The following is a 14,979-nucleotide window of genomic DNA, read 5'->3' as shown; positions in this document are numbered from 1 at the left end:
TCCTCCTCAGTCACGAACCCGCCCCTGCCGGGTGCGCGGAGCAAGGTAAGTGCTTTGAGTTTATTCTCAGCACCGGAGCCTCGGGACGCCACGTTGCCTCCCGACGCCGCGTTACCTGTTCCGCACCGCTGTGAAGCCCCGCCGGGTACGTCCAAAAAACTCGTCCCCTTGGTGCCCCTAGCACGGAGCTTAGAGGCGTGGCTTTCACTGCCCAACCCGTCACGCTGGCTGCACCGGACCATTCGACTCGGTTACGCAATTCAGTTTGCCAGGTCTCCGCCCCCCTTCGTGGGCGTACATTTTTCCGCAGTACACGGCCAACATGCCCATTCCCTGCGCGAAGAAATCGCCTCCCTTCTATTAAAGGACGCGATAGAGCCTGTCCCTCCAACCGAAACGAAGAAGGGTGTCTACAGCCCTTACTTTGTTGTACCCAAGAAAGGCGGTGGCTTACGACCGATCTTGGACCTGCGAGTTTTCAATCGGACCTTGTCCAAACTCCCGTTCAAAATTCTCACCCAGAAACAAATTCTATCTGATGCATCTGGCATCTAGATTGGTTCGCAGCGGTAGACCTGAAGGACGCGTACTTCCACGTCTCAATTTGCCCTCGACATCGACCCTTCCTACGGTTCGCGTTCGACGGCCAGGCGTATCAGTACAAAGTTCTCCCCTTCGGCCTGTCTCTGTCCCCTCGCGTCTTCACGAAAGTCGCAGAGGCAGCTCTTGCCCCGCTCAGAGTAGCTGGCATACGCATACTCAATTACCTCGACGACTGGCTCATACTGGCTCACTCTCGAGAGTTACTTTGCGCACACAGAGACCAGGTGCTCAGGCACCTCAGCCGTTTGGGGCTTCAGGTCAACCGGGAAAAGAGCAAGCTCTCCCCGGTCCAGAGCATCTCTTTTCTCGGTCTGGAGTTAGACTCAGTCTCAATGACAGCACGTCTCTCCAACGAGCGTGCTCACTCAGTGCTGAAATGCCTCGCTTCCTTCATGCCAGGCGCCGTGGTCCCGCTAAAACGTTTCCAACAGCTCCTGGGGCATATGGCATCCTCCGCGGCGGCCGCGCCGCTGGGGTTGATGCATATGAGACCAATTCGGCACTGGCTCCGGACTCGAGTCCCAAGACGAGCATGGCGCCACGTCACGCACAACGTAAAAGTTACTTCTGCCTGCCGCTAAACGTTCAAACCCTGGACAGACCTCTGCTTTGTACCCTTGGTGTACCCTTGCAGCAGGTGTCCCGACAGGTTCTGGTCACAACCGACGCTTCCAAATTGGGTTGGGGAACCGTATGCAACGGGCGCGCAGCCGCAGGCCGGTGGAACCGAGGCCCGCTGCGCTGGCACATCAACTGCCTAGAGCTGCTGGCTGTTTGTCTGGCCCTGCAGAAGTTTCTCCTGTTAACTCGGAACAAACACGTCCTAGTCAGGACAGACAGCACCACGGTCGTAGCCTACATAAACCGCCAAAGCGGAGTACGCTTCCCCCACATGTCACAGCTCGCCCGTCGTCTCCTCCTTTGGAGTCAGCAGCGACTGGAGTCACTGCGCGCCACTCACATCCCCGGCAACCTCAATGTGATAGCGGACGCGCTGTCAAGACAAAGCTTGCCTGGCGGGGAGTGGAGGCTCCACCCCCAGTCGGTCCAGCTGATTTGGGACCAGTACGGCAAGGCTCCGGTAGACCTGTTTGCCTCCCAAGAAACCTCCCACTGCCCGCTCTGGAATGCCTGGACAGAGGCTCCCCTCGGGGCAGATGCGCTGGCACACAGCTGGCCCACGGGGCTGCGCAAGTACGCATTTCCTCCAGTGAGCCTTCTTGCACAGGTGCTATGCAAGGTCAGGGAGGACGAGGAGCAAGTCATTCTGGTAGCCCCCTATTGGCCTACCCGGACTTGGTTTTCGGACCTCACGCTCCTCACGACAGCCCCTCCCTGGCGAATTCCCCTGAGGAAGGACCTTCTTTCTCAGGGACGGGGCACGCTCTGGCACCCGCACCCAGACCTCTGGAACCTCCACGTCTGGCCCCTGGACGGGATGCGGAAGATCTAGCCGGTCTACCATCTACCGTCGTGGATACAATCAGCCAAGCCAGAGCCCCCTCTACCAGGCATCTTTACGCCCTAAAGTGGCGTCTGTTCGCGGACTGGTGTTCTTCCCGAGCCGAAGACCCGCAGAAGTGCGCAGTTAGGTCAGTGCTCGTGTTTCTTCAGGAGAGGCTGGAGAGGAGGCTGTCCCCCTCCACACTCAAGGTGTATGTCGCCGCTATCGCGGCCCACCATGACACGGTAGACGGAAAGTCTCTTGGTAAGCACGACTTAATCGTCAGGTTCCTAAAAGGTGCCCGGAGTATAGCTCCCTCCCGGCCTAACCTGTTCCCCTCCTGGGATCTCTCGGTCGTCCTTACGGGACTCCAGAGACCCCCCTTCGAGCTGCTTGACTCAGCTGGACTCAGGGCCCTCTCTCTCAAGACCGCCCTGCTGATCACGCTCGCTTCCATTAAGAGGGTCGGGGAACAGCATGCGTTCTCTATTAGCGACGCTTGCCTGGAGTTCGGTCCGGCAGACACTTTCGTGATCCTAAGACCACGACCGGGCTATGTGCCCAAGGTTCCTACCACACCCTTCAGGGATCAGGTAGTGAACTTGCAAGCGCTGCCCCGGGAGGAGGCAGATCCAGCCCTTTCACTGCTGTGTCCAGTACATGCCTTACGTATCTACCTGGACCGCACACAGAGCACTAAACGCTCTGAGCAGCTCTTCGTCTGCTTTGGGGGACAGCAGAAAGGGAATGCTGTCTCCAAGCAGAGACTCGCCCACTGGGTTGTCGATGCCATTTCCCTGGCTTATCACACCCAGGCCGTGCCCCCCCCTTTGCGGGTCCGAGCCCACTCCACCAAAAAAAAGGAGTGTTGCGTCCTCATGGGCACTGGCTAGGGGCACTGCCCTAGCAGACATTTGTAGAGCAGCGGGCTGCGGGCTCCCGTGTTCTCTCAGGTACCGAGCCCGTAGAACTCGGTGGCACGCTCGCGATCTGACCGGGTGAATCGCTTGCACCTAGCGCCCTTCCCCCTAACCAGGGGAAACAGTGCGCCTTCATTCCCATGAGATCTCTGGTTTGGGACACTGGTTGATTCCTCCCTAGCCCTCGTGGGTCGCAGTTCAGTCAACGTCTCGTTCCCGATGGAGGGAACACTTAGTTTTAAAGTACGCCTTAAAAAGCTAATTGGCTAATTGTCTAAAACTTGACATAATTTTCTGGAATTTTCCAAGCTGTTTAAAGGCACAGATAACTTACATAACTGTATGTACACTTCTTGCCCATTGGATTTGTGATATATTCGATTAAAAGTTAAACAATCTGTTGTTGGAAAAATGACTCGTGTCAACAAGTTTTAATGACTTCTTTTTAATCTTTTTTTTTTTTTTTTTTATAACTTTCCCACTGTTGTGGCGTCATTTCCACCAAACCAATTTTGCCCATAATATATATATATATATGTCTTTTCAAAAGTTAGTGCACTTGTTGACCAAGTCAAAAAAAGTGACTGTAAGAGTAGGCTTGAGTTGAAATATCAGATGAAGCTATGTTTAAGAAAACAAAGAAATATTAAATATTACCTGTGAGTAGTATGTTTTTAATGGCCATTATTTCCATGCAGAATTTGAGAAGTGGTGGGAATTGTAATACCCCCCAAGACAAGACAACAATTACAAAAATCTCCTGAGGTGCATGTAAAGTACATACACTATTGGACATTGTTAGTGTAGAAATAAAATAAACTAGTGACAGTGTGAAACTGTCTATAAGTTACTATATCCATACAATTAAAGAGTATACTTTAAAGGTGAAATATATGACTTCTTCATCATTTGTTACATGTCATTTAAAATCCAATGAAATCTCATAAATTGTCTTTTCAGTAATGAATGAAATAAAGCGTGAAACCATTCTTGATTTATGATTTATTTTAATCTATGATTTAAAAGTTACTTCAGCAAATTACACAATGTTTTTTACAAATACTGTAAGGAAATCAAAACACAATAACAGGGGCTTATTTCATTTGATAAATACGATTGCACCAAACAGAAACGATTCCACCTAGCAAACAGCTGAGGTCAAAGAAAGATAAAAAAGAAAAAACAACAAAACCTTACACACCGAACATTTTTAAATATGTATTTATATATCTACTGTATATATATATAAAATCTTTACAGTAATAAAACTTTTGTCATCTACAAAAATATTACTCTTAAGAGAGAAGTGGCAGCACTGGACTTTGATTTCCTGCTTGCCACAGTTTATCCATTCTAAGCTCATAAAGTGTCTTGTTATTTAGCCAGTGGTATAATACAGTTATCAGAGATCCTTCTGCAAAATGCACCAATGTGTTATATACCCATACATTTGGGGTCGGTACAAGTAATAACTTTTAAGGTGTGGACATTGATTGATTCAGTTTTACATTAATTACATTGATAGCATTTTATAATAAGATTCTATTTGTTAACTTGAATGCATTTAGGATCATGAACACCAATTTTTTATTTATTTATTTTGGAGCAGCAGCATTTATTACCATATCTTTATTTGTTAATGTATCAACATACTATTGTTCATTGTTCATATTAGACCATAATGCATTAACTAATGTTAACATATAAAACTTATAATGTAAAAAATGTACAGTATTAGTTTGTAGAAATCAACATTAGGGTGATTCTCTTGAAACTTTTAGAGAAATTACATGGTCCTATTTAACTCTAAAATCAAAAGACAAAAATAAGAAATATTTGTAACATTTTTGAAAATGATTTTTTTTATGTGGTTTTGACCACATGAAATATATAATATATATATATATATATATATATATTTATTTATTTTTATTTATATATATATATATATATATATATATATATATATATATATATATATATATATATATATATATATATATTGCTCCCTGTATCTGCAATTCCCTACTCCGATTTGATTGATATTCAATTTCAATAAAGAAAAGATAATCTGTATTGTGATTGTGACTCAAGTACGTAGTGAATCTCAATATGAATATATCCTCTACCTTAGTGAGATGTTTTTTATAGCTTACAAAGGTGAGGTACAAGGGCAATTAAATGAAAATTATCCATTAAAAATGCTTTTAAACATGCAGTCTTCAATATCCTATCATTCAGTAATAAAACCTACATATACATTAATTTGAATAGGAATATTAATACATTGAAAATAACCATATTAGAACCTTGATATGAAAATAAAGACACATTGAAATGCAGAGATGGGAAGGATATAGAATAGTCAATATATGTTGGAATAAAACATGGAGTTAAGAGAAAAAGAAGCAGAATTTCTGTATTGAATTGATGTCATGTCACAAAATTATGTCATAAAGACTTTAGGAACATGATCTATGGTGTTTATATGCTATAACAGCACAGTTATAATAAACAGGATGGCATGTAATATCATATAATTTATATCTCTATAATAGTACAGAGAGTTCTCTATTACCCAGTTCATCATTAATAGTACATACTTATGTATTTATTTTGCTCACATGTAAAAAGGGCAAAGTTAAACCAAAAACAAACTTAAAAAAGGTCTTAAATACCAAAATATTTACTTACACATTCATACATTCATATCTGTCCACCTGTACAGTTCACTTTTGGTATGCCATGACAGTGGGGACAAAACAAATAAATACAAAAAAAACATGCAGCATATAACTGCAAAATCAAAACAGATGAATCGTTTAACTCACTGCATTTGAACATACATTATTTCATTTTTTTCATTATTTTATTATACAAATTTTAAGTATTGGTATGGGCAGGGTTTTGAGACACCAGACTCAAAATACAAAAAAAAAACAAAAACAAATTGTCCATATTGTCTACATTAAAGGAATATGCTGGGTTCAATACAAGTAAAGCCTAATTGGCAGCATCTGTCGCATAATATTGATTACCGCAAAAAAAACTATTTTGACTTCCCCTCCTTTTCTTAAAAAAAAAAAAAAAGAATCTGGTTTCCAGTGAGGCACTTACAATGGAAGTGAATGGGGGCCAATTTTTTAACATTAAAATACTCACTGTTTCAAAAGTATAGTGACAACACATAAACAATATGCATGTAAACTTGATTTTAGTGTGATACAATTATTTCCACAACTTTAAAGGTCAAATAATACTTGAATTAATGTAAGTGCTTTCATAAAATGATAAGCTTCACATTTCTGCCGTTAAACCCTCCAAAAATTGGCCCCATCCACTTCCACTGTGCCTCACTGTAACCTCCATTTTTATATAATATATATATATATATATATATATATATATATATATATATATATATATATATATATATATATATAAATTAACATTAACCATGATTAACAAATGCGGTAAACGTTGTTCATTGTTATTTCATGTTACCTATGGCATTAATGTTAACAAATACAACCTTATTTTAAAGTGATACCATTAATATTATATTACTAATGTTTTTGTATTTTATTTTACAATAATCATTAATAATTTTGCAGTTTGACATAAAACACCCTTAAAATGTCACACACCCATGTTTTACTCTCATAAAAACTGTACCACCACTGATAGAAATAAAAAAAGACACTTAAGAGAAACCAAGAATAATTTCCTGTTTCCACTCTTGGACATGCTGGCCTTTCCCTCTAACTCTGTACACACTGGCAATCTTTATAAATGAACAACTTCAAAAAGAGTTCTCGTATTGAATATACAGACATTATAAAAACCTGTACAAAGTTTGTTCTAGTATTCACAGAGCACAGTAAAGTTAATGTCCAACATGCACAAGTACTGAATAAAGCTTGAAACCTTTGTGTCCGCAAGTCCTCGACATGACGGAGACCAGAGTTCAAACGTCAATGAATGTAGGAAGATCCGATGAGAATTTGACACATGGATGAGGTTTGATGCATTCTGGGAAAAGAGTGAAACAGAAATAATGCATCAGTGTCTTAAGACTAAGATGGGATGGTAAAAATTATGCAAACAGAGATCATGTGCATTGATTTGGAATTTATAGCATATACAAGTCACAGCGTTACTAAAGTCTGAAACTTCAATGTTGTAGGGAGTATGGTAAACCAAACACAGTACCAGTTGAGTAGTAAAGAATTTAAGACCTAAGTGTAAAAGCATCAGTAGTGTGCGCTGAGGGGCTCTATGTTGTGTTCTGTCTCCAGAGGTCCCAGTAACTGCAGACACGGTGTTGAGCGGAACTCACCGATGGTCTGAGTATTGGGCTCTGTGTCCAGAGGTTCCAGTGAAGTGAGCAGCTCTCTTTGAGAACTGCAGCTGGGTGTGCTGTCTGCGGGAGACACTGGACTCTGGATCATTTCTTGTTCTTTTTCGTCCTGCATCGTTGCATAGATGTTGAGGCCTGGGATCTTCCTTGAGAAAAGATTTACAGTGAGACACGGGCAAGACAAATGCTTGACTCTATAGGAAGCAGGGTTGTGGGCCATTCAGTTCCTGAATTTTAATTGAGGTAGCTATCATTATATTCCAGGCGTTATTTGACATGGAATTTAATTACAATTAAATAATAATAAAGTTAAATAAATCATTTTTACTGCTTAAAGTGTTGTTGTTTTGTTTTTTCTCCCTTTTCCCAATTTGGAATGTCCAATTCCCACTACTTTGTAGGTCCTCATGGTGGCACGGTTACTAACCTCAGTCCGGGCAAGTCTCAGTTGCCTCCGCTTCTGAGACCATCAGTTCACGCATCTTATCGCGTGGCTCGTTGTGCATGACACCGAGGAGACTCCCAGCATGTGGAGGCTCATGCTACTCTCCACGCACTCTCAACTAACCACGCACCCCATTGAGAGCGAGGACCACTAATCGCGACCACGAGGAGGTTACTCCATTTGACTCTACCCTCCCTAGCAACCGGGCCAATTTGGTTGGATAGGAGACCTGGCTGGGGTCACACAGCACACCCTGGATTCGAATTTGCGAATCCAGGGGTGGTAGTCAGAGTCAATACTCGCTGAGCTACCCAGGCCCCCCTAAGTATTTTTTTTAATACACTTCATGTTTCACACAACGTATGAATCATATCCAGAAACACTGTATATATAATTTATATAATAAACTATATACTGTATTGTGGCAGGGCAGAGGGCGGGGCCAGGTTGTGATTATACACACCCGGTCCCTTATCAGGCTAATTAAGCCTCAAAGAGGGATAAAGGCCAATGACAGACGGTGGTGCGACGAGAGAGAGATAGTTTACGGACATGTCTGTAATGTGTGTTTTTGTCATTTGTTTAAGTTTATTATAATTTATATTGACAAGCCGGTTCTCGCCTCCTCCTTGCCCATCTTAACCCCCCTTACATTGGCGGCCTTTATCCCTCTCTGAGACTTAATTAGCCTGATAAGGGACCGGGTATGTATAACCACAACCCTGCCCCGCCCTCCGCCCTGCCACATGTATGTTATAAGGTAAACTGATATAATAAATTATATGAGCTGTTAGATAAGTATATATACTGTGTAATATACATGAAGTAAAATTATTGAAAGGAGGGAAAAAAATACAAATTAAATAAAAAATAAAAACATTGCAGAATTAAAGAAATATTTTTATCCAAAACACAGTTGCCACAATTATTGGCACCTCTAGAAATTATTATTAGTAAAATATATCTGGAGTATATTACCATTCATATTGAAAAAAAATTTAGTACACCTGAGTGACCAGGAACATTAAATTGTTCGGTCATGGCTTCCTGTTTCGCAAGGGTATAAATATAATGTAACACACTAGTCAAATTCCCTTAGTCATCCATCAAAATGGGTAAGACAATGGATGACTTTTAAAATAATAAAGTTATGATGTACGGCAAAAGGTTGTTGAGCTTCACAACATGGGAAGTGGCTATAAGAAAATAGCTAAAACATTGAAAATGCCCATTTCCACCATCAGGACAATAATTAAGAACTTTCAATCAACTGGAGAATCTAAGATTCAGCCTGGAAGGGGACGTGTGTCTATATTGTCTCCACACATGGTGAGGAGGATGGTTCGAGTGGACAAAAATTCTTCAAGGATCACAGCTGGAGAATTGCTGAAATTAGTTGGGTCTTTAAGCCAGAAAGTCAAAAAGAAAAATCACCTTCATCACCACAAGTTGTTTGAGAGGGTTTCAAGAAAAAAAAACCTCCTCTCTCATCCAACATCAAACTCAAGCATCTTCAGTTTGGCAGACACTACTGAAACTTCAAATGGGACTGGGTTCTATGGTCAGATGAAACAAAAATAGAGCTTTTTGGCAGCAAACACCTGAGACGGGTGCTGCCAGAAAGCTTACAATGGGCCCTAGTTTGATCTTCCAGCAGGACAATGATCCAAAACACACATCAAAATCAACACAAAAATGGTTCACTGACCACAAAATCAAAGTTCTGCCATGGCCATCCCAGTCCCCTGACCTGAACCCCTTAAAAAACCTGTGGAGTGAACTAAAGAGGAAAGTCCACCAGCGTGGACCTTGGAATTTGAAGGATCTGGAGAGATTCTGTAATGAGGAATGGTTTTAGATCCCTTGCCATGTGTTCTCCAACCACATTAGGCATTATAGGTATCACAATCCCCTGTTGTCTGCTCTGTGTTTCTCCTCTGTCACCAATTCCGAACTACACTTCCCACAATACCCTGCCCTTCCGAACTACACTTCCCACAATATCACTGCCAGTGTCATTGTTCTCACCTGTTTGTAATTTAATCATCATTCCTTCTGTATTTAAGCCCTGTTGTTTGTTCATTCATTGTCGGTCGTTAAATGTTATGGTTGTCCTTGATTGTGTTCCTGCCCGTGCCCTTCGTGGATGTTTTTCATGTTTTTCATGTTTATACTTTGTTTTCCCCTCGTGGATTTTTTGTTTGTTCCCTGTGTTGTTTTATTTTTAGTTGTCCTGTTCACCGTTTGTTCCTTCATTAAAAAGAACTGCATTTAGATCCTCACTCCTCGTCAGCCCTCGTCTGATTCATAACAATAGGAGATGACTCAGAGATGTTATCTTGGCAAAGGGAGGTTGCACAAAGTACTGAATAAAAGGGTGCCAATAATTGTGTCACAAATATATTTGACAAAATTTTTTTTTAATTAATCTTAATTGTGATTGCAATTGTTTGATATCCATTAGACAATATATTTTTTGTGAATATTTTGAATGAAAGATCAAAAGGATAACAAATAAAGACAGATTTGTTTTTTACAGCCTTCTTTGCTCATATTTACCAAGGTTGCCAATATTAGTGGAGGCCACTGTATATATATATATATATATATATATATATATACATACAGGTTTGGGCAGTAACTAAATACATTTAACGTGAATAACTGTATTCTAATAATGTATTCTGTAATCTGTAGCGGAATACATTTAAAAAGGAACCCTCCCAACCCATATATATATATATATATATATATATATATATATATATATATATATATATATATATATATCAGGGCTGTCAATCAATTAATTATTCAAATTAATTGCAATTAATCGCATATATAAATATTTGCTGGAAGAGCCCCACAAATAATTATATATGTAATAATAAAATTATTATAAATAGTTATATTTAAATAATTACAAATAAAATATATATTATACAAAATTATAATTCAGATAATTATAATTCAAATAATACAAAAAGTGGCTTTAGAAGGCAATATATTGCTAATTTCCACATTATTGAACATAAGCCAGACATTGCCCAACAGTTCACAGTAATCCATTTCATTATCAAATTCATCAATCAGTCCGAGACAGATTATAAGGGCTTCTCTAAGGATGGGTTAATGCACACATGCATCTGATGAACACATCTGGAGCATCTCTCTTTGGATGCATTGCGACCTAAACATACCGTTTGTACATATCAGGGAGTAAATAAGCATTTCTAGTCAAAATTCTGTAATTATATTTTATGTATGTCTTTGAAATGCAGTTCAGTTTATTCCACTTCCTGTCAGTTCATTTCAAATTCCAAATCTCCTTATGGATATAGGGGTAAGGAGAAAATTCTAAGCCAAAACATTATCATTAGCATTAATATTATCAGCATTGTAATTCACATCATTTGGCTCGTTTATCACAGGGAACTTGTGCTTATAGTTTTTGAGTGCCGAATACTGCGTTTATATGGTGAGGTCTGGGATTTGCCCCAGGGAAAAATGTGTAATGAGATGCAGTCGGATGTGGAAGAATTACCTCAGTGTAAAAATGTTCACTTCTGAGTTGATTTATTTATTTATTTATTTATTAATGTATTTATTTTTTTACATGGGGTGAACCGAGGCTTCCCTTAGGAGAGATGATTTTATCGTCTTTGCCTGCATCATTACGGAGAGTGTCACATAAGCAAAAACTAGAATAGAACTTATGCTCTACATTGCCTTTGAGAATATAAAAGCTAATTTATAGCTCTAAATGCAACTGGAGAGGGAATTTGCAGGAAGGAAACTGAACCCAAACGGACTGCTCATTAAGATGTGATCTAATAGTCTAATTAAGCAGAGCTCCTTTAAGTTCTGTTCTATGTACATCAGCAGTGTGACTTTTTTAGAACTTACTGTAAATTAAAAGTTCACCCAAAAAAATGTAAACGCTGACATAACTTACTCACCCTTATGTCGTTCCAAAGATGCATGGCTTACTTTCTTTCACAAACAAAAATGTCTAGCATGTTTTACATACAATCAAAATAAAGAACTGGTGCTTCAAGCTTCAAAAAGGATTCAAAAGTACCATAAATGCAAATGTTTTGCTTAATTATACTTTGACTTAATTTAATATCAAATTTGCTTCATATTCCGTATCTTCTTAAGTCATCAGATTTTAAGTAATTAGTTATTGCAAATCATGACATCTATCCAAACTCATTGTGCGTTCATAAGAGAAGTAGCAATGTCTGATTTAGGTCTTTTCAAAGAATCATTCTATTCGCTTCACAAAAACTGTACGAACAATTAATTCAATATTTTCTACTTTTCTATGCACTCACCAATGAAAGCTAAAACAAGATATCTGGCAAAATAATAATTTGAATGTAAGCCTTTTTTCATAGCGTATAATTCGCTGTGGCTCAGGTGATAGAGCGGGTCGGCCGCTAATCGCAGGGTTGGCGGTTCGATTCCTGGCCCACATGACTCCACATTCCGAAGTGTCCTTTGGCAAGACACTGAACCCCAAGTTGCTCCCAATGGCAGGCTAGCACCTTGCATGGCAGCTCTGCCGCCATTGGTGTGTGAATGTGAGTGTGAATGGGTGATTGGGACACAGTGTAAAGCGCTTTGGTAACCTCTAAAGTTAAAAAAAGGCGCTATATAAGTGCAGACCATTTACTTTTTTAAGCTTAAAAGCTCCAGTCCCCATTCATTGCAATTGCATGTAAAAGTGTGACCTATACGTTCTTATAAACATCTCTTTTTTTGTGTGTTTCATGGATTTTCATGGGTTTGAAACAACATGAAGGTGAGAAAATGATGTCAAAATATTTGGCACGTTTAGTTTGTACAGCATCTCCTCTTGTGTCTTTCTCCTGTCTCCAGATCTTGTCTTATTGACCTCTCTTGCCCTTTTCTCTCTAGACTCAGTTATAGAACCGGTGCAATCATTTAACATTTCACAAAGGTCAACTTGAAAAACTGAAAGGGCTAAATATTGATGGTGTCTGTGCACTGGCTGACATTTCTCATTTGTTATGAGCGCTTAGACAAAAATACTGAAGGCTCTGTGAGAGCAAAGGTGTTAAATCACCACTCAACATATCTGGTCAGTGGTTTATAGTATCCAACTCACAAGGGTTAATTTGTTTTAAACTTTCTAGAGAGCTTAATTGACCCAAATCAACTTACAGTTTAGATATTGAATTTGAAAATGCATGAGGTTAGGACATGTATCATTCGAAGTACCCCTTGCAGAATCAATAAGAAGTTTAGTATTTATTTATTTTTTAAACATAAGTGCAATCAAATATTACAACATTTTGCTTTTAATTTCACACTGCCCTTGGGAAGCTGCGTAACAGATTTACAATAAGTATATAAAACAAGACAACATTTTGTGCATGTAATTGTTACATGGCACTCTGGAATACCCTATTCTGGTTGGTCAATGGCACCATCTAGTGGTTTGATATCTCTGAGTAACAACCGCACATCCAGGGATTAAGATGTATCAGACCACACCTCCGGGTATTGCGAGTCATCTTTCCTGCTTATCGGATCACTAATAAAATTATTTCAACTCAAATAAAAATGTTATGTCAATTTATTTACACCGATCAGCCACAAAATTATAACCACCTGCTTAATATTGTGTAGGTCCCCCTCGTGCTGCCAAAACAGTGCCAACCCGCATCTCAGAATAGCATTTTGAGATGCTATTCTTCTCACCACACAATTACAGAGCGGTTATCTGAGTTACTGTAGACTTTGTCAGTTCGAACCAGTCTGGCCATTCTCTGTTGACCTCTCTCATCAACAAGGCGTTTCATTTTGCAGAACTGCCGCTCACTGGATGTTTTTTGTTTTTGGCACCATTCTGAGTAAATTCTAAAGACTGTTGTGTGTGAAAATCTCAGGAGATCAGCAGTTACAGAAATATTCAAACCAGCCCATCTGGCACCAACAATTATGCCAAGGTCAATATCACTGAGATCACATTTTTCACCATTCTGATGGTTGATGTGAACATTAACAGAAGCTCCTGACCCGTATCTGACTGATTTTATGCACTGCACTGCAGCCACACAATTGGCTGATTAGATAATTGCATTAGATGATTGTTGGTGCCAGACAGCTGGTTTGAGTATTTCTGTAACCGCTGATCTCCTGAGATTTTCACATACAACAGTCTCTAGAATTTACTCTGAATAGTGCCAGAAACAAAAAACATCCAGTGAAGGGCATTTCTATGGACAGACATGTCTTGTTGATGAGAGAGGTCAACAGAGAATGGCCAGATTGGTTCTTACAGACAAAGTCTATGGTAACACAGATAACCGCTCTGAACAGTTGTGGTAGGAAAAAAGTGTTGGCGCTGTTTTTGGTGGCATGAGGGGGACCTACACACTATTAGGCAGGTGGTTTTAATGTTTTGGCTGATTTGTGTATTTATTTGGCAAGTGGCCTTGTAATAGGCTGAATAATGAGGAGTTAGAAGGTCATTAGTTACAAAATAAACACCAACAGAACTCCGACGCAAACCAGAGGTGGATTTCAGCTGTTCAGCGATTTATTTATTCTCACATAATAACATAATTTCAATGCAAATCAATATTTCATGTCCATTTAGATATTATGTGCTTAGTAGCAGTATAATAAGTGGGATAATGTCCTCTGTTTCGCTGATCACCCTGTCAGGGTTTATTTTGAGATAACAACTGGCTGACTGTACAAGTTAAATAGCTTCTTTAGGGTAGTATAAAATAAAAATGCAATTTCTATGACATCTCTTATAATAAAAAAGAAAGAAAAACAGATTCTTCAAATGTTATGAAGACTTATGAGTCCAACTACCTGCTAATATGAAACATTCAAAAACATTAAAACCTTCAGTTTCAGGTTTTAAAAATGGATACCAGTACCTTTTGAATTTATAGATGAGGAACACAGCTAAACCCACCACAACCACAGAGAGGAGCATGAGCATAGCTGAGCCACTGTAGTTCTCACTTGTGTCCACTAGAGGTGCTAGATGAAGGGAAAAATAAAACAGAAAACAAAAGTCTAGTTTTAAAGTCTTGTGTGTTTTCAACCTTCATTTAAAGGAACCTTTAGTATTCCCCACTCATTTTTAAAGTATTACACATAAGGAAATTAATAATAAAAGATCTGTTTTAAATCTTATAGGCTTACACTCACTTGAAAT

General features: G+C 39.7%; 1 protein-coding gene across 1 annotated transcript in view; it reads right to left on the bottom strand.

Moving 5' to 3' along the window:
• Positions 1-6,446: 6,446 nt before the first annotated feature.
• LOC127651439 (VPS10 domain-containing receptor SorCS1-like) overlaps positions 6,447-14,979 on the bottom strand; it is a 225,766-nt gene continuing 217,233 nt past the window's right edge. The window contains exons 25-27 of the mRNA XM_052137260.1: positions 14,696-14,801; positions 7,307-7,473; positions 6,447-6,999 (exon numbers count right to left, since the gene is read on the bottom strand). Coding sequence (XP_051993220.1) covers positions 6,935-6,999; positions 7,307-7,473; positions 14,696-14,801 — 338 coding nt within the window. The 3' untranslated portion in view covers positions 6,447-6,934. The remainder of the gene's footprint in view (positions 7,000-7,306; positions 7,474-14,695; positions 14,802-14,979) is intronic.

Source organism: Xyrauchen texanus, chromosome 11 (assembly GCF_025860055.1).
Source record: "Xyrauchen texanus isolate HMW12.3.18 chromosome 11, RBS_HiC_50CHRs, whole genome shotgun sequence".
Lineage (NCBI taxonomy): Eukaryota > Metazoa > Chordata > Actinopteri > Cypriniformes > Catostomidae > Xyrauchen > Xyrauchen texanus.
The sequence above is the reverse complement of the archived record's forward strand: the minus strand, read 5'-3'. Positions and strand labels throughout refer to the sequence as shown.